Source organism: Lygodium microphyllum, chromosome 4 (genome assembly GCF_053477565.2).
Source record: "Lygodium microphyllum isolate KBCC chromosome 4, Lygodium_microphyllum_v1.1.10, whole genome shotgun sequence".
Lineage (NCBI taxonomy): Eukaryota > Viridiplantae > Streptophyta > Polypodiopsida > Schizaeales > Lygodiaceae > Lygodium > Lygodium microphyllum.
In genome coordinates, this window is record NC_141138.1 from 3,031,145 (window position 1) to 3,051,673 (window position 20,529).

At 44.3% G+C, this 20,529-nt stretch overlaps 1 protein-coding gene across 3 annotated transcripts in view; it reads left to right on the top strand.

Annotated features, from left to right (window-relative positions):
* The first annotated feature begins 3,121 nt into the window (after nucleotides 1–3,121).
* The window catches only part of HIRA (histone chaperone HIRA-like protein), a 50,055-nt gene continuing 32,647 nt past the window's right edge, over nucleotides 3,122–20,529 (top strand). For 2 of the 3 annotated variants that reach the window (XM_087675623.1, XM_087675624.1), the window contains exon 1: nucleotides 3,319–3,710. In XM_087675623.1, coding sequence (XP_087531749.1) covers nucleotides 3,603–3,710 — 108 coding nt within the window. In that variant the 5' untranslated portion in view covers nucleotides 3,319–3,602. Of the gene's footprint in view, nucleotides 3,260–3,318; nucleotides 3,711–20,529 lie in introns of those variants that run through there. The other variant, XM_087675622.1, reaches the window with a different exon arrangement.

Sequence of the window (20,529 nt, forward strand, 5' to 3'; positions counted from 1 at the left end):
CCCATTGTGCAAGCAAGAAAGCTTCAAGCGAGACTCCTTCCTTCTCTCCCACAATCTTGACAGATATGAGCTATGGAGCTCAAGAAGAGTGGCTACCCTTTGTTCCTGCCCTATTTCAAATTGAGAATACACTCAAATGCCTACAAATGCTGAAGCAATACCTCAAGGGCAAGGCCCTGATGAAGGTCAAGAAGGCCAGGATGGAGCTCGGGAAGCCGGGGAGAGTCGGGAGCTCAAGAGGTCGGCTATGGCTGCCGGGATGGAGACCCAATGCGTGAAGCGAGTCGATGCGAAGGTCGGGAAGCACCGAGTCGAGCTCGAGCAAGAGAATGCCAAGCTCTGATACCAGTTGAAAGGTGAGAAGGATTGAAGCTTGCACGCGAGCTGTGGCGGGAGAGCAAGAGCAAGAAAGAGAGAGACAAGAAATGGGAACTCCAACAGTCACAATGTGTGACCGGGCCTTCCTTTATTCAAACTGTCACTAAAAGAATAAAGAATAAAGTGACGTGACGGGCGCCCGCCACCTGCAGTGTACAGTGGCGGGTTCTGTCAATGTAGTAATACACGGGGCGGCACGGTGGAGGCGCCTTTACCCCCAACACAACCCTTGATGCAAGTATAATGACCTCCACTTACCAAATAAGCTTCAATAGAAGCCTTCTTCAAATTTGAGAGCTTGAAAATATATGGGCATGGCTGCCCTGCTATGTTTTTAGGCTTCTATGTGGAAAATACCAAGAAGAATGTGAGGAGGGTTGGATACTAAAGGAGAATGGTTGAAAGTTGATGCCAAATGCTTGAGCAAACTCTAGCCTATTGTTATTGGAAGCTTTGGGCTATGAGAGGGCACTCTTTTGGGTGATTTTGAGCACCAAACGAGTGATCTTTTGTTGCTATATGTACTCATAAAACATAGCTAAAGTCATGCTTTGAAGCCTATACATGGATTTGATTAGATTTTATGTATTCCATCACTTGGTTCTATGCTTGAATAGTGGAAGCAACCTTATGCTATAAGATTTCTTGGGTTGTTCGCGATTTATGAAGCTTATGTAATTGTATAAAGCCTATGTACAACATAGGGTTGTCTTAAATCAAGGTTATCTCTTAGTTCTCATCCCAAAGTTTTTGGGCAATCATCCCATCATAGGGTATTGCGCTCGTACAATGAGTGCATGTATTGGACTCGCTTTGTTGTAATCATATGAATCAAAGGGCTTTGTGACAACTTCAATCGGTGTTTCGTTATTCTCAAATTAACTTGATATTCCCTTTCCTTATTATTTTGTAACACTTGTCTTTTAAGGCCTTTGACTTAATGCCCCCCCAACAACACTATTCATGAATCTTTCATCTTGATCTAACATGGTGCCCAAGGGTAGCATGTATAGTTTGAACATGTGATTGAAGAAGAGTCATACTAGTTCCTTCACAGTAAGTGGGATTTTAGTTATGATGAAGCATGCTTGCCTTGAGAGGTAGTCTATCATTGTAGCAAAAATGGTGTAGATAATGTGGAACTTGAGTAGCTCTATTATGAGGTCCATGCTTTCATATCCCACAACTGGTTTGATAATAGTGTAGGTTGGATGAATCCTATAGGCTTGGTTCTTGGTGCATTGGTTAGATTGTATATTGGGCAAGTCTTTGCATAGTTGATCACATCCTCCTTCATGTTTAACCAAAATAATCACTTTAAATATTTTTAGGGTCTTGCTTTGACACTTGCAACCTCTCAACTTTTGAGCAATATCTAATGGATATACTCCTTCATCTTCCCTTGAGTTTGCTCGAGATTCCTCCACTTATTCTTGATTTTGAATCTTCCAATCTCAAGGATGAAGCACTCTTTCATTGCCTATTGGATTTCCTCCCAAGAATACAAAAACCCTTCCAAATTCCACACTTAGTCTTGCCCAAAGCAAGTGCTAAAGAGAGATCGGTAATAAGTATCACAACCCTCCTTTGCAGCCAAAGATTGTTGATGTGCACACATGCACTTACTAGGAGAAAGAACCTTAATAAAGGGTGCAACGAGTGATGTGTGTGTGTGTGTGTGTTGCTCCCTGCCTGCTTGACCTAGCCCTCGCCACTTGACCTAGCATCCCCTTCCTATATTCAATACTTTGTAGCTATTCCTCTCTCTTTGAGGACCCTCTACCTTCCCCACATTTGGGATTTTGTAGTGGCATCAAGCCAAAAGGACATAGAAGGAGATGATCGTGTCTCATGAAAGCTATGCTAATCTACATGCTCCATGGTGGACCCTACATTTTGGTGTCATGGGGGTTTAGTTTGGGTAGTGTTAACATATCTTTCTCACATCTTGTGTTTTATTCCACTTTTATGGCATGCTAAAGAAGTATGCGAGAAGTTATGACAACCAAAAGTTGAGTTGAAGATATTGTAACCTACCACATGAAGCAAAGGTATGGATTCTACAACCAACACCATGGGAGACACAAACAAGAAGAGAAGAAGAAACATGAGCCTCAATTACCTTGCACAAAGAAAAGAGTGAATGAATAAGAAGAACACATCAACAAGATGTAAAACTAACTCTTGGAAAAATCCTCGTTGCTATGGGTGATATGGATGAGGAGGAGAAGGGCGAAGCAAAGAGCTCCAAGAAGAAACAGGAGGAGGAAAAATAGAAACCACTAAATTGAAGAAGAAGATGATTACGTGAGGTTCAAGATGCCTCAACCCACGAAATAAAAAGAAGAGAGAGATGAACTCAAGCCAAAGAAGTGGACAAGTATTTGAACTTCTTAAGGGTCCAGGGATGATAACCTCAGAGGACCATGGAATACATTAGCTAATTTTAGCAGTCCCTTAGAATTTGGAATGTGTGAGGCTATGATGGTTGCGCGAGTATGGAGGTGTAGGAATGATAGGCTTTTAGGGGAAAGGTCACGCTTCTTTACTCATTAAAGAGGACTAGACTAGACTCAAGAGGGAGATCCTAGTGGTTTTGAGGGAACTAGGCCTAAGAGATAGGAACCCTACTTTCAAGGTGTCCTAGAAACTTGCTTCTTAGACCTTGCAAATGAGAGTATATCCAATTTGCAAGTTTTAAGAGGCTATGCTCCGCGATGCCTGCTTTTTAAAGGGATTGTAAATACTTTTTTCCTGATAATACTTACTACCGCATTATTAACACGAAAACACATTGGCTAATGTTGGAAAAGGAAAGGGTGGAGAGAGTCTCTTGGCTTTCAAAGGAGGAAGAAAATCGTGAAAGCCGGTTAAATTTTTGGTTCGTACTAATGATGTGAATTACGCTAATGATTAATCTCTCTCTTTCTCTCTCTGTCTCTCTCTCTCTCTCTCCGTCCCTCCCCCGCCCCACCTCTCTCTCTTCCTTCCCCGCCAAGATTTACACTCTGCTCTTTGAATATCTGCTCTGCTTTCTCTAACTGCAGAACGCATGATTCTGCAGGCTGTTGAGCTGCCGAGAAGCACATATCCGTGTGTGTGTTGAACATGGCTTCCTGTTGGGTACAGTGCAGGTGATGGGGGGCAGTTATAGGGACTGGCTTTCTTTTCACTGTTAGGGTTGCTGCCCTGGTTGTGGAATTTCGGGGCAATTGACGAGGGAAATGATACTAGAGAAGCCCACATGGCTCCGTCACGAGGGCCTGCAGATATTCTCCATCGACATTCAAGCAGGTGGGCACCGCTTTGCCACAGCTGGAGGAGACCACAAGGTATGCTCTGTCACTTTTTCTATTTTTTCATTACCGATTTGACGAGGGAAAGGATGATGAGTGGGAAGATGGGCAGTTACAAGCATTGCTTTTGGCACTGACATGGTGTGAGACCTGGCTGCATTGTCATTTCAGGGTTTTATAGATCATTGGTTTGATTATTTGGGGTCTTAAGCCTAGATTCCATTCCTAGTCGCACTGTCCTAGATCCAAATACTTAAAAGAGAACAATGTAGATTGTCTCACATTTCTCCTAGGATCCGGCCCTAGAGGATGGCGATTTGAGTAGTCATGTAGGCATGCCAGCTTCTTTGACGTTGATCATAAGTTGCATCTCGACTAGATTAGCAATTCCTTCATGGGTCCTCTTTCGAAAATTTCAAGTGTCTAATAAGTAACATAGTGTGGATGCGAGACAATCTCCGATGATTCGATTAGCATAATGCCTTTCTTAGGGGATTCTGTAGAAGCATTGCAACTTTGGTTTTTAGCACAACCATCAAGAAAGAGTTTGGAGAGACACAACGTTCTATGGGGCCTAAAAGGCTTCTCCATCCAGCTTTGGTGGTGCTCACTATGAGGAAGAGTACTGGGAGCTTTGCCGTGTGGTGATAACATGTGCTGATGCTGATAGTTTCTTGCTTGAAGGGGCAAAATGAGCTGCTGAAGAGAATGAGAATACGAAAGGAAGTCCAAGGTACCTCTACATTGTGGTTTGGGGAATGGTTGTGAGCATAGTGATGGAAAACCCACCAGTGCCTTGACATTCCCAATCAGAAATATATAGTAGTTAATGTTGCAAGGACGAGTTTAGAGAAAAGAAAGGCTGCATTTGTGTTTGGATTCCATTAGTATCAACAGTAATGGTGCTCTTATCATCACTTCAAGCAGTTTCCAACCATCTAATCAGGTCTGCAAATCTGCATTTTAGTGCATGCCCTTTTGCCATTTGGAATTTTCTGTTTGGATTGATGTTGTGGCTTGCCATCAGCTAGGCAACTTCTACTGCTCATATTGATTCTAGACATCTAATGTCTCAGCAAAGTAGGAGCAGTCAGGTCTGCATTTTGGTGGACAGCAGGAGCAACCAGGTTGCGTGGAAACCTATTGCAGCCTTCAGGTGACAGATGGGCAACATAGGGCTTTTTCATGGGCAAAGAAGCCACATTTTCAGGGTAACAAAGAGAAGAGAAGAGAGAAGAAACTCTAATGAATGGAATGATGAAGATTTGAATCATGGAGTGAATGTGATACAAGGGAACAAGGGTGCCGTAGCACAAGGAAGATGACGAAGATAGCCACAAACCACGAACTGCAATGTCCTCCTAAAGGGGTGTGAGGGTAGTGGAGAGGCCGGAGAAAAGAGGCGACGGACTGAATGAATCAACCATGAGGAATGAATGAGAGAGTGGCCTATAAATAAGTACAGACAGTCTAGGATGGTGCCCCTTTTTGGGGTTGCAAACCCTAAACGCAAAACACAGAAACGCAAAAACGCAAACTACGGGTGAAGGGTTTCTCAACACCCCCTCTCAGGCCCAAAAAGGGGAACGAGAAGAGTGAGGTGGAGATACAATGCTACATGTTGAAGAATGCTCATGCAACAGGTGCCACTTGGACAGCGTCCCTTGTGGGGAAATTGTTCACTTGCCCAAGTGCCCTAGTACAAAGATGATGAAAACATGCAATGCATAGGAGGAATGTCGAACTTAGTGTGGTATCAAGAACCTTAAGGATATGCTCGTTCTCAATCTCGGGAGGTGGCTCCATACTAACCAAGGGACAAAGGGAAGAAGAGAAGAGGAGGAAGAAGATGTAGAGCATCCCTAAGATCCAAGATTTCCATCGGAAAAGAAACCTGCTGTAAAGAATAGTAGACAGAGTGAATTGGAGAACCCGAAACTCAATCTCGGGAGAGAAGCCACTAGCTTGATGTATCCATGCTGGAAGGAATACGAAGGGCTCGTCACTAAGTCGCGGCTGAACCTTCGAGGTCCCTATCTAGGTGGTACCTGAAGATCCTGGGTATCAGTAGAAGAGGTGACTGGTCGAAGACAGCCACCCCAAGAAAGTAGAGGATGGGTGAAGAGCTTCATGTGGAGTAGGTTTCCCCTTTGAGGTGGGAGGTGGAGGAGCCCTCGCTAAGGTCGAAGAAGAAGTAGAGATGCCCTCTCTGAGGGCAAAGAAATAACATTCCCCTTTGAATCCCCTTCTGAAGTAGATAGGAAATCCAAAAACTCATGGATCATGGACTCCGAAATGTCTAATGATGAAGGAAGTGCTGCTGGTCGTGCTGAAGAAGGTATCTGGGGTGCTGAAGAGCTCCCAAAGATAGCCTCTCGAACCTGAGTAGTCAAGGGTGGGGAAGGGTGGGGTACAGAATGAGCAAGAGGTGGGCAACAGTCATTGTCTCTCAGTGGAGCAGACTGGGTAGCCGAAGAAGAGAAATGAGTCGAGCAGTCACTGTCTCTCGAAGGAGCAGACTGACGAGGAGACGGTATTAAACAATCATTGTCTCTCGATAGAGCGGATTGTAGAACCGCGGGCCGTGGTAGCCACTGTACCCGAAAATAAGTGGGAAAAGACTAAAAACGAAGGCAACAGATGAGAGAAAGACTAAAAACGCAGGCATGACAGCTTGCAGGAGAGAGAAAGACTAAAAACGCAGGAAAAAACAGGAGTAGGAGAGAGAAAGACTAAAAACGTAGGCAACAGGACTGTGATGACGTGGTAGGCTGTACGGCAACAGGTCTGCACAGGAATAGTAGTCGCTTGGCTAGAAGCAGCTTCAAACTGTGTGAAGAGGACTAGAAATCAGGTGCCAATTGATGGAGACAGCAATGGACAATTGCGACTGAGATGTCCTCTGCGAACGGGATGTGGGTTGCAAGCTGAAACACCTGAAATTTGCAAAAACGAGATTTTGATGCAGCGGAAGAATAAGAGAAGTGGATGTCGAACCCGCCACCGGTCTTTGCATTCACTGGAGTGGAGGAACTTTGCCGCTAGGTGAGCAAATCCAGCTCTTATACCATGTCAAAAGATGACGTACCAGCGAGACAATAGGGTTGGTGGGGAGGAACACGGAGTGAACTTGGCAAACATGGGGTTGAGAAGAGAAGAGAGAAGAAACTTTTATGAATGGAATGATGAAGATCTGAATCATGGAGTGAATATGATACAAGGGAACATGGGTGCCGTAGCACAAGGAAGATGATGAAGATAGCCATGAACCACGAACTGCAATGTCCTCTTGAAGGGGTGTGAGGGTAGTGGAGCGGCTGGAGAGAAGAGGTGATGGACTGAATGAATCAACTGTGAGGAATGAATGAGAGGGTGGCCTATAAATAGGCACAGACAGTCTAGGATGGTGCCCCTTTTTGGGGCTGCAAACCCTAAACGCAAAATGCAGAAACGCAAAAATGCAAACTACGGGTGAAGGGTTTCTCAACAGGTGTACCTTTTGTTGTGTAATGGGATGATTTGCCTTGTCTCAATTGGTGTTCATTCTTATAGTTTGCACTTTAGTACATGGGAGGTTGGTTACAACATAGGTTTGTGTTTTCCAGCCTAAGCTACACATATAACTTAATGTTGCGTGTAAAGGCCCTTTGTTACGCTTCTTGTGTATATATTTACTTATACATGTGAATGCACCCTTATGAGTGTAAGTATACTGTACCATAAGTATCAATATATTCTTTAATTCTTTGTGTGTACCACACTAGCACACACCCGCTCACATTTTTGCTCTTTGTACTCTCTATTGCGGCACACATAGCACTCTTGCTGAGCAACCCCCCTTCAAATTGGTATTAGAGGTTTGGTCAAGGCGTGCGTGCTTCTCGGAGTTTGTGCAAGTTAGATCTAGCTCATTCGGTGCGAGAAAATCATCAGGTCGTCACTTTTTGGGTCACGTGTGTTGGACTGTTAGTCAATAGGCCAAAAACTCTAAATCTAGTGTAGGTGTAGGTCGTTTTTGCTTAGGCAGGTAGGCGCAGGTCGTTTTTTGCTCAGGCAAGCAAGCGCGGGTTGTTTTTGCTCAAATAGATAGTTTGAAACCCGAGAATCAAATAGATAGTCTGAAACCCTAAAATTAGACAGACAGATTGAAACCTTAAAATTAGACAGACTGAAACCCTAAAATCAGATAGATGACAACTAGCAGTACCTCTTGGAATAGTGTGACAATTGTTAGGCCCTCTTGTGGTGATGTGGTAGTCTTGTTGTCAGTTCTGGATTGACATTCATTAAATTTAGAGCAATCTTTGGACACTATAGTAGTCAACCCTTTTTGGAATTTTCTTCAATTTTGCATAGTGAATGCTTATGTAGTGACATTTGACCCAAAACTTGTAGACATTGTATACATTGGCCTTGGAACATTTGGGGCTTTTCATGTATCAATGAAATTTTGCTCAGCTGAGTCGAATTCAGTGACATTGGTGCACATTTGGACTCGAGAAATTTGGGGATTTTGTAGAATTTGTTAAATTTTTGCAAGACTTGCCCTTGTCTGGCACTCACGAACTTGTATTAATACGATTGGGACAGATTGTCGGAGAAATTTTGGGATTGTTCACATCAATGATGTATTTTGTGCTAATTCATACTTTGGCAATGAAATAACAATAGATTCATTGTTGAGTGGGAGAAATTCTTACTTGGGATGTATCAAATGTTGTCAAAAGGTAGCTTTCTTTAGTACATGTATTATTGAATGCTCATTGTGCAATGAAATAGTGGTATATACAGGACTTGGGTTGTTGCATATGGGCATTATGGTGATGTATTATTGAAGTGGGAGTTGTCTTTTATGCGTACTTATCACATTTTGTGCATGTATATGCTGTAATCAGCCTATCTGGTTTGAAATTGCAGCAAATTATCTACTTCTTGAGTGTGAGCTAGAGTGTTGATAGAGTGCGAGATTGGAATGAGTAGTGATGGAGCTCAGAGATGAGAGAATTGAGTAAGAGTGTACCAGTGTGTTACACGGTACACAAAGAATAAAAATGTATTTATATGTTAGGGTACAAGTGAAGGGTGTGTTCACATTTGTAAGTTTATACTCACGGGATAAATGGGGGCTTACACCCAAAGGGGCTTTACACCCAACAACCTCCCACTTAAAGGCCCGAAGTGGTGCCTTTAAACTATCCAACCCCCACTAGTGGAATGCAACGCTCATGCTGAGCCTTTGCAAGGCTTTTAGTGAGAACATCTGTAGGGTTATCTTGGGTTTTGACCTTAGTCAGCGTGACAAGGCCATCATCCAAGACCTATTGAATGAAATGATACCGAACATCTACATGTTTGGTATGTGCATGAAACATGGCATTTTTAGCCAGACATATTGTACTATGGCTATCACAAGCAAGCACTAGAGTATGTGAAGAAAGACCAAAATTCTTAACCAAACGGGCAAGCCAAATAGCTTCCTTCGAAGCTTCAGTGGCTGAAATATATTCAGCCTCTATAGTACTTAGTGCTACAATTTTTTGCAACCTTGAACACCAAGAAATAACTCCACCAGCCAAAGTAAAGACATGCCCACTGGTAGACTTCTAGTGTCAAGATTTCGTGCCATGTTTGAATCACAAAACCCTTATAGCTCTAGTGAACCACAAGCTGATGCATAAGGTATGCCTTTCATTGTAATAGCAGTTGCATCATCTTTGGGGCAATCCGCTTTGCTAGGATTTGTATATGGTGGTAAAGGCACACCAAGAGGCTTAGCATCAGCCATATTAAATTTGTCAAGTACTTTGCTGATGTACTTGTCTTGTGAGAGAAACAACAAGTGCTGCCCTCTATCTCTTTTAATGCGTATGCCCAAAATGTGTTCAGTTGCTCCCAAATCTTTCATTGAGAAGGCTGAACTTAGTTGCTTTTAAAGAGTATGTAAAGTACTCTTATGCTTTCTTGCAATCAGCATGTCATCCACATATAAACCCAGCACAATAAGGCTTCTATCATTAACCTTCTTATTGTATAAGCAGCGATCTGTATGGTTGTGTTTAAATCCATGGTTGAGCATAAAGGTATCAAATTTTTTATACCATTGTCTAGGGGTCTGTTTCAGCCCATATAAGCTGCGTTTCAGCTTACAAACTAAACGCTCTTTCCTTGGAATAGCAAAACCTTCGGGCTGTTTCATGTATAACTCTTCATTCAGGTCACCATGAAGAAAAACAGTCTTCACATCCATATAATCCAACTCTAAATCCAAGGATGTAGTAAGAGCAAACTAAACACGGAGCGTAGTCATCTTCACCACCGGTGAAAAAACCTTCTGGAAGTCTATGCCTTCCTTTAGTGTATAGCCGTGCCTTGTATTTGGGCTTCCCATCAATACATTTCACCTTATAAACCCATTTGTTAGGAACAACTTTCCTATCCTTGGGCAAATATACAAGCTCCCATGTGTTATTTACATATAGAGACTTCATCTCTTCCTGCATAGCAAGCTCTTACTTTCTCTTGTTTTCACATGACTGTGCCTCTTTAAATGTCAAAGGCTCATCTTCATCAGTCAATAAAATGCAATCCAAAGATTGCTGAAACCTCTGTGGCTGCCTTTTGACGTGTAGACCTTCTTACCCAGTGATTTGTATTGATAGAGGCAATGGGCCTACATCCTTAGGTATGTGCACACCATCGCATGATGGTTGGTTTTCAACATTTTCTTGCTGCTATAACCTGTTTTCAGCATGTTCTTGCTGTCCTACTCCATCATGTGCATCAATTTGTTGTCCATTATCTTTTGATTGTAGCACAATAGGTTGTTGCTCGTTTTTGGCATCAAAAGGGACAAAATCTTTAGCTAAAGGTTGCTGAATGGCTGGCTATTCATATTGAAACTTAACCTTCTTCTTGTCAAGGTCACCATGTGTAGCATTTTTTAGTAACTTTGCCTCATTAAATACTACATCTTGGCTGCGTACTATCTTCCTATCCTGCGGAAGCCAAACTCTATATCCCATCTCTCCCTCATTTCCATATCCAATGAAGATGCCCTTGATGGATTTCATATCTAGTTTAGTTCTCCAATTTATAGGAATATGCATAAAAGCATCACAGTAATGGAAGTTGTTTTTATTTGACAGATTGTATCGGGGAAGTGGCAGCTTCTTGCAAGCGTACATTGTAGGGAAGCATCACAAATTTAAAGTGATGATTCTCTTCTTCAACTTAAGCATTTGTAGAAAGACTTTGAGCTCCTGATAATTTCATAAATGATTCACCGATCAACCACTTCACGATACCCACATGGTGTCAAGATCATAGGCTGCTTCCAAGTCTTTGTACTATCTAGAAGAACAAAGGGTGTCTCTAGCTTTCCTAACAAGCCTAAGTATTTCTCGAAGCATGAGTAGAACTTACGATCCCCTTCCCTAAAGTTTGTCTGCAATCTTGCATAGTGCTTCAATGAGTTTTTCTAGCACCTGTACAGTAAATCGGACGGGCTGGTCCGAGTGTCCAAGTCTGACAGGTTGGTCCGATTCTGGGTGGTCCGATTCCAAAATCGGACGGGTTGGTCCGATCGGACGGTTGTCCGAACGTCCGATTCTCAAAATCGGACGTCCGATTCTGGGACTTGGACGGCTTGGTCCGATGGTGCGGACAACGGCCTGCGAGTTGCACGCGATGCCTCTAGGCTGACGTCTACTACACCGAATCGTCCAGCGCCTTCCAAATAGGTGCAGGACACTACAAGGGAATGCCAGACATGCCTGGAAGCATGACGAGAGTATGTACATGTTATTGAGTCCCACAGTCTTACTATAAGATCCTCAAGCTCAAGGTTTGCCTGACCAAACCCTTTTAGGAATGCCATTTTCCAATGCATGATTGGGAGAGCGATTGCACACATGAACTGCAGTTTTAAGCTCTCCCTAGAACTGTTGCAGGAGATCGGCTGTGGACAGCATGCATTTGACTCTTTCACAAAGTGTACGATTATACCTTTCAACCACGCCATTTGATGTAGGATTGTAAGGGGTTGTCAACTCCCTCTTAATGCCATGCATCTCACAAAACCTTTTAAACTCATTAGAAATATACTCGTCTCCATTATCCGTTCTTATAGCTTTTAACTTAAGCCCTTTTTGTATGGTAATAAAAGCATGAAACTTTTTAAAAGCATCCAACACTTCCTTTTTGCTCTTTAATACATATACCCATGACTTTTTATTGAAATCATCAATAAAAGTGACAAAGTACCGTGTATCTCCATGTGAATTAAGAGGCATAGTGCACACATTTGAATGTACTAAGTCGAGCATTGGACTTCTTAACAACACCAGAGTAATAAGGAGACTTCACATGTTTTCCATAGATGCAATCATTACAAAAGTCCAGACCAGAGCCTTTTACATCAAATCTCCTTGAAGAGGAGAGAACCTGAAAGCCTTTTTGGCTCATATGGCCAAGTCTTTTGTGCCAAAGTTTCATCCGTGAATGAACTTTAGCCAGAGACAAAAACTTGCTAGGTAATGCTTTACAATGCAAATAATACAAAGTTCCCTTTTTGCTGCCTTTAACAATCAGCATAGAGCCCTTGTGGACCTTACAAGATCCACCACCAAAGGTAGTAAAATACCCTCTTGCATCAAGTTGCCCAACTGATAGTAGACTTTTCTTTATGCTAGGTACATATTTGACATCATGCAAAATCAGCTCTTGGCCATTTTCAAGGGCCAAGTGAATGGTACTTACACTTCATATTGTATCATTGTCTACTTCCATAGCAAGGATTGGTGGAGAGAGGGAGCCAGTGGTGGTGCCCATGCAGTTGGTGACTCACCTTGTTTCTCTACCGTCTCATGTCTTGGCATATGGATTCCATTTCTTGAGCATCTATTTCTTTCCAAGTTCTTGTGTAGTGTTCTTTCCTTTGCAGTGCTCTCTTCTTTTCTCTTCACTCTTGTATTATGCAATCTATTATAGCAGTTTTTTATGCTTCCATTGCTGTATCCACTTCTGACATGGTATTAGATTTCCGGTTGTTTTTTGCTCCTGTTCAGTGATTAGCCATCTGATGTGTGCAGGTGCTGATTTCTTCTGCTGCAGATCTGCGTTTTGAGTTTTTGCCTGCGGATTGGACTTTTGGACTGCTGCGACTGTGTTCACAGCCTGGGTGATCATCTATTGAGCCAAAACGGCTTGTTTCTGCCCTTCTCAACTTGTGTTTTGCAGGTTGCCATCTACGTTCATTGTTCCTGCCTTGTTTTATGGCTGAGGCAACCCGTTCAACCTGCTGTACGGCTGCATTTACTGCTTATTTTGTCTGCATTTTTGCTTTGGCTGTCTGCATTTCTTGGCTTCTAACCCTTTGAAGAATGGGTGACACTACTTTTAGGCATCTTGCTGCTGCCAACTCTTTGTTTGCTCTCTGCCTAGCTACGTTTTGTCTAATTTCTTTGCTTTATCTTGTTGTGTACATCCATCGTCTTGTTTTTTGATTAGCCTTTGTGATTCATTGCTCAACTTTAGAGAGGGTTCTTGTGTATTTGGTTGTCGTGTTCTTTTACTACACTATGGTTACTATTGATCCTCTCTTTATGTGTTTTCTTTATTACTTGAACTCTTGGAACTCTTGTGAGTCTGTATGCACACGTTCTTTCCTCAAGATCCCTCGCCTCTACTCATCTTCTTTGTATCTCCCTTATTATGGCTCCTTTGGCTTCTCATACTAATGCTCAACACGTAGACATTGTTTAATGTTGGAGACTTGTTGTGTTGAGATTCAGGGTTGGGTGAGTTCCGGTGAGTTCTAGTTTTAGAGAGGGGTGACATACAGAAGAAGAAGCATAAGTCTCAGTGCTATTATTGTGGCAAGAAGGGACATCTTTGGAAGGACTACAGGATATTAGTAGCTTCACGGAAGGAGGAGGTGCGGACGGTGATGAATGGTGATGACTCTCTCGGTGAGTTTTCCTCCTCTACAGGTCCAGGATTAGGCTCTAGCTATGCAACTATGGCGATGGTTGTCGGGGCCTCCCTTCTAGCTTGCTAGTATAGGTGATGCAAGACATCTCTCACAATCTCTAGTGTTAGGGAGGGAGTATGAGATGGTGGTAAGGCGGAATGGTTGTGCATCATGTAAACAAGTGTACAAGTGCATAGGATCCAGAGACGGGTTTCCTTGATGCATCAACCAAAGTGTGGCAAGTTTTCAAATCTTGGAGTTGGGATTGACATTATTCGGGTTCATGATGAGTTGTTTGACAGAGAGTTGGCTTAGCTTCTAGTCTGAGCTCACATGAGGGGACACTTTGGCAATTTGTGGCCAAAGGTAGGGAACCGATAGTCATTTATGTGCTGCGGGATTGGTGACAAGATGGTCACATGTGCTATTTCAGAGTCATTGTTGACAAACATAGAGAGCTGTTATGATTCTTCTCTATTTTCAAGAGATGGTATAAACGGTATCGACATCAGGCTCTCTTCGAGGCATCTTGGTGGTGGCTTGCGCACCCACGACTTGGATATCCATGGTTACATTTGATGGACATTGTTGGATGCACTATGATGACTTATTATCATTTTCTATTTTATTGTACCAGATCACCCATAATCAGAGAGAGGGTGCTAGCAAATATGTTAGTTCATGTGTGAGTCTATGCATATTACATTGGGTTGGGAACAACTAGATATTTTAGGCATTTTATATTTGTTATTTTCTTGATTATTTAGGCATGTATTGTTTGCTAACCTGATCATATTGATGATATATTTTTGGCCTCTTTATTTAGGCACTCCGTCCTCGTGTCATCCATATTGTATCTATAGTTGCCAAGGGTTTTTGAAATGGGAAGTTTGAAATGGGTTTCATAGGTTTCATACAAGTTTTGTAAAATGTTCGAAACGGGTTATATTCGAGATGAAATAAAGTATGAAAGTTTTACAAACACACACACACACACACACACACACACACACACAGTATGACCCATGTGATGTAGAGAACACAAATTGACATTATTCATTATTCTATACAATGTAAATGAGCATTTAACATAGCATCAATATTTGCATGAATTGTCTTCCACCATGTGGCGGTCCACAGCCTTCACGACTACTCCCATCACCTCGTTCTATTGCTGCGTTTTATTGTGGTGCTCTACTATGGCGTTTTATTGCAATGCTCTATTGCAGCGTTTTATTGTAGCTTTCTATCGTTGCGTTTTACTGCGACGTTCTACTGCAGCATTTTACTATGGCATTCTACTGCTACGTTTTGTTGCTTCGTCCACATCATCAGGCATTATCCTCTGCAGTCGCCTTAGTCTCCTCATGCTTGGTGATCAACGTTTGGTGTTTCTCTCATGCTGTTACTTTGACTAGTGGTCACAACACTTGGTGATTTGCCTCCGGTTGACGTCACTCTCTGATACAGTGCTCTCCCCTCTGATTGACACACTGTATACTCTTACATTCATTTATAGCATTCATTCACTTTGGAGTTGTGTTCTTTCTATCCCTTCTTCTATTTGTGTTTGAGCTTTCGTGTTTGGGTTTTGAGTTTTACATTTAGGGTTTGAGTCTTGCTTTTTGTGTCTGTGTTTGTCTTGTTGAGCTCCTGTCATGTTCGTACACTGTGTTTCCTCAGCATAAACCCTAGCAGTGCCTCCACACTCTTCTTCACATTGTATCAGAGCAAGTGCTTTTATAAAGAGTATCCTGCAGATATTGTGGAGTGCTAGTCTTTGCATGAGGCACACAATACAACTTGTAACTTAATCATAATATTAGAGACACCTTCTTCTTGTGACCCCATGATGTCTTATTAGGCTTCTCCATCACCGGAGGCCCTGAGGAGGCATTATAGACTTAGTGAGGAAGATGACACTCCATATTCACCCTCACCATCACCCTCTATGTTTACACCCATGTTAGATATTCTAAATTACATTAACCTCACAAAGGACCAGTTTGAGGAGTACCTTCGCAACAAGCATGGACCAAAATACATCCCTTTCAGCTTTTCTACTCCTTCCGGACCAGTTGGTGAGACTGGCCGCCTTTCTGATCATGAAGGCAATACGACATTTGGGATGACTGGCGATCCATCTTCCTTATCTTTGCCAAGCCCTATGTCAGGTTCGTACAACCCTTTTGAGTTGTTCAAATTAAAACTCTCTTCTGTTTTGCCTTTTGGTGTGCAATAGAGGGGGCTCAAGAAACAGACATTCATCATCAAGTATGCCTACATCTTCTGTTTCATTAGAGCAAGTCAATTACTCTTCTTCTCTCCCTTCCATTGTTAGAGATCAGGTCATAGCCTGATCAGGGGCAGCAGGCTGGTGCAGTCGGACTGCACGTGGCAGTCCGACCTGCAGCAGCCAGTCGGCTGCATTTAATGCAGCCGCCTGCCTGGCTATTTTTTGGCGCCCTATTTCCCCCGGTTTTCCAGCTATTTATACCTGGCACTTTCAGCAGTCTGGTATACTTCTCTGCTCGCAGATTACAGACCTGTGACACACGCAGATTCCGTCTCTGTTCGCAGATTTCAGACAGCAGACAGTGCAGACTGCAGCGGACTTCGAGGTGAACAGCAGGTTGCATCGTCGAGGTGGAGACACGCAGTCCAACGCACTGCGCCCGTGTATATATCTACATATCTTTGTATTCAGCATTCTTTATACAGCAGATCTTCATCGTCCACTGTCTCTTTCTCTCTCTTCTCTCTCTGCGTTCTCTCTCTCTCAGTCCTACGCTTCCGCACTGCTGCACTCTGACATGGTATCAGAGCAGTGTTTGAGGGCTGACTGAGCGCAGAATCAACCTGAAGAGGAGTTTCCATCGCGACACAAATTTGCGTTTTTTGCGTTTAAGGGCAGACAAGAGGGCTGCGCCTTGGAACAAGGCTGAAACGAGTGTGGGCGCATAGGAAAGGAGTACAGGTGGTGGATTTGCTGCTGTTTACTGCTGTTTGACACGGAGGAAGTTTGAGTTTTCAGCTTACAAGTGCAGGTTTTGCTTTTTTCATCGCCTCCGACGGGTGAAGAAGGTTCAGGACGCGGAAGAGCCTTAGCAGGTTGAGTTTTCCCAGTCAGAGGGGGCTGCTTTTGCGTTTGTGAAGGCATTGCAGGTGAAGATGTCTACAGAGATTGACTTGGAGTTCCAGGCGATTATGGACCGGAAGGTGCCTGTCTTACCGGCTCTTCCTGCAGATCAGAAGCTCGACGGCGACAACTACCGCATTTGGCGCGTCATGATGTTGGCCATCCTTGAGTCCTATGATTTGGCGGAGTTGGTACAGGAGGAGATTGACCGGCCCTCGGTAAGAGATGAGTCCAAACTCTCTTTCGATGCTCGTGCGGAGTTGGCCAAGGCCTAGTCTCATTGGGACAAACTGAATGCCAGGATTCGATCCTTTCTCTTTCTATCATGCACTACAGTTGTGATCGCTCACATCGAGCACTTGACGGTGGCTCGGGAGATATGGCTGGAGCTTGATCAAATGTACAATCGGATGACCCTAATGAAGCAGGTTTCTTTGGAGGTACAGATGTGGACCTTGTCCGTAAATAAGTCTTCCTCGCTCCGGGAGCACATTCACAAGCTACGGCAGCTTCAGATGCAGGTTCAGAATGCGGAGAAGCCGATTTCCTCCGAAGACATGGCGATCACACTATTGTCCCAGTTGCCGCCACGATTCGGTACATTTTACTCTGCCCTTGTTGCTTCAGGGCGAGAGTCTACTCTTCGGTGGGAAGAGTTGGTTCCTATGGTCTTGGACCAAGAGGAACAGATAAAGGGACAAAATGCTTCCAAGTTGGAGGCGTTGACAGGTCAAGCCTCTTAGAAGAAGGGGAAGGACCAAAAGAAGAAGAAGGGGGATAACAAGTCCAAGAAGGACAAGGAGATGGACAAGGACAAAGACTCCACATGCCATATTTGTGGAAAGACTGGCCATTGGAAGAAGGATTGCCCTGACAAAGACACGAAGGACACCAAGAAGAAGGACACCAAGGATTCTGGTGCGGTGGCTGCACCCTCATCAGCTGCCTTTCTTCATCTAGCTGTCATTGAGGACGCTTCACTGAATGCTTCTGATGCTGCGATGTCGGCTCCCCAGGCTCGAGAGTGGATTGTTGACAGTGGTGCCTCACGGCACATGACTCCTTCATCAGATGGTGTTGCCCAGTTGCGACCCTCGCGTGGGCAGATTCTCATTGGAGACAGCTCTTCAGTATCTATTGCAGGTCGGGGTAAGATGCAGCTTATTCCGGATGGACGAGGTGGTACCTATACCTCAGAGGTTTTGCATGTACGAGGATTAGGGTACCATCTCTTTTCAATTCATAAGATTTGCTCCCTTGGTCTTCTGGTGGAGTTTGACAGTACTACGGTGCGAGTCCTTGATCGTGGATCGAGGAAGGTTCTCTCATCCAGATATGAGGAGAACGACATTTACAAACTGAAGTCTTCCACCGCCCTCTCTACTCTTCTTCTTACCTCTCAGTCAGAGTCAGAGTTATGGCATGCTCGGTTTGGTCACCTGAACTATGACTATCTTCGGAGGGCATCACGTGGACAGCTTGTTCGCGGGTTGCCGGATATAGTGGTGAGCCAGCAGCCATGTGTCTCCTGCATACGGGGGAAGTAGCATAGGGATGCCATTTCCCACACAGCTTCGCGGCGGTCTACTTCACCGATGGAGCTAGTGTCTACGGATCTATGTGGCCCTATGAGGAATGAGTCCTTGCGTGGGAGCTTGTACTTCATGCTAATCGTGGATGACTACAGCAGGATGACATGGGCCTACTTTTTGGCACTAAAGTCAGAAGCTTTCTCGCACTTCAAGGATTGGCTTCTCTTTGAGGAGAACCGATCGGGCCGGAAGTTGAAGACCTTGCGATCCGACAAGGGAGGTGAATTTGTTTCTAATGAGTTTGCTCGGTTTTGTGCAGATAGAGGAATTCACCAGGAGTTTGCCAATATCAACACTCCTCAAGAAAATGGTATTCTTGAACGGAAGAACCGCAGTGTGATCGAGATGGCGCGCACCATGATGGAGCACCGACAGACCCCTCAGGTTCTGTGGGCCGAGGCTGTGGCTACTGCAGTCCACATCCTTAATCGATCCCCTACTTCGGTCATGGAAGGGATGACCCCGTTTGAGGCTTATTTTGGGACGAAGCCAGATGTTTCTTACTTTCGGGTCTTTGGGTGTGATGCCTATGTTCACATTCCCAAGGCTCACCGTGATAAATTTGAAGCAGCTTCCCGAAAACAGGTATTTGTTGGCTACAGCTCCCAGTCCCAAGGCTACCGATTGTATGATCCCGTCAAGGGGGATGTGTACACTAGCCGTGATGTGCGGTTTGTGGAGGTTCCGGCTACTTCAACAGGTGAGGAGCATCCCGTTCTTGGAGATCCAGGGGAGAGTTGGGCTCCTTCTACAGTTCCATTGGAGCCCGTGCCTTTTGATTATGATTCTGTTTCTGACACAGAGTCTACTGTTCCACCGGACACCTCTGAGGAGTTACCACCGGTGGATATTTCAGAGTCTTCTGCTGATGGAGAAAGACGAGGGGAGGTTCGGCCTCCTCCTCGCTGGGTCCGTGACACACTCCGTGATTTAGGAATCGAGGGGGTTCCTGAGGAGTGGGGACCGCAAGATGGTCCGCGGCGGTCACGGAGGCACCAGGCACATTCTACGGAGCTTGTTTGCTCCAACTATTGATTGATGACCCGTGTTATGCAGGATCGAGAGCCCACCTCCGTGAAGGAGGCTTTACAGTCCGCCCCATGGAAGAAAGCTATGGAAGCTGAGTTGGAGGCTATTGAGAGGAATGGCACTTGGTCACTCGTGCCCCGCCCCCCGAAGAAGAAGGTGATTGGAGTCAAGTGGGTTTTCAAGACCAAATATCTTAGCGATGGTTCTTTGGATAAGCACAAGGCTCGCCTTGTTGCTAAAGGTTTTGCACAGCGCCCAGGTATTGACTGTCATGATACTTTTGCCTCCACAGCTCGTATGGCGACCATTAGAGCTGTTCTTGCTTTGGCTGGCCATAGGAGATGGCCTGTTTATCAGTTGGATGTGAAGTCGGCCTTCCTTAATGGTGATTTGAAGGAGGAGATCTATGTTGAGCAGCCTCCTGGCTTTGGATCTTCAGATGGGAAAGTCTACAGGTTGAAGAAGGCCTTGTATGGCCTCAAGCAGGCTCTGCGTGCATGGAACGAAAAGATTGATTCGTTCCTCCAATCTCAGTTGCGATATCGGCGGTCCAAGGCCGATCCGTAGCTGTATGTTCACACTTCCGAGGATGGTTGTGTGCTGTTTGTCTTATATGTTGATGATTTGATTGTCACAGGTGATGATGCACAGCAGGTCCAAGAGACGAAGTCAACTTTACATCGGACGTTCGAGATGACGGACTTGGGTCTACTCCATTTCTTTTTGATGAGATTTATCAGTCTCAGAGGGGGATCTTTATCTCTCAACAGAGATATGTACAGGAGCTCTTGGTGTCTTGAGATGGAGGATTGTCGGGCCCTCTCTACTCCCATGGATCCGAATTGGAAGGCCACTTCCCATTCAGCTTCTCCTGTGGCGGATGCGTCCCGCTATCGACAGTTGATTGGGTCTTTGATTTGGCTTCTCAACACCAGGGTTAATCTATGTTTTGCTGTTGGGCTCTTGGCAGGGTTCATGAGTGAACCTAAGACGGTGCATTGGCAGGCTGCTCAGAGGATACTTCGGTATTTGAGAGGGACGTCTGATTTAGGGATTCATTACCCTGCAGGGACAGATGGGTTAGATCTTGTACTTGCAGGTTGGAGCGACTCGGATTGGGCCGGT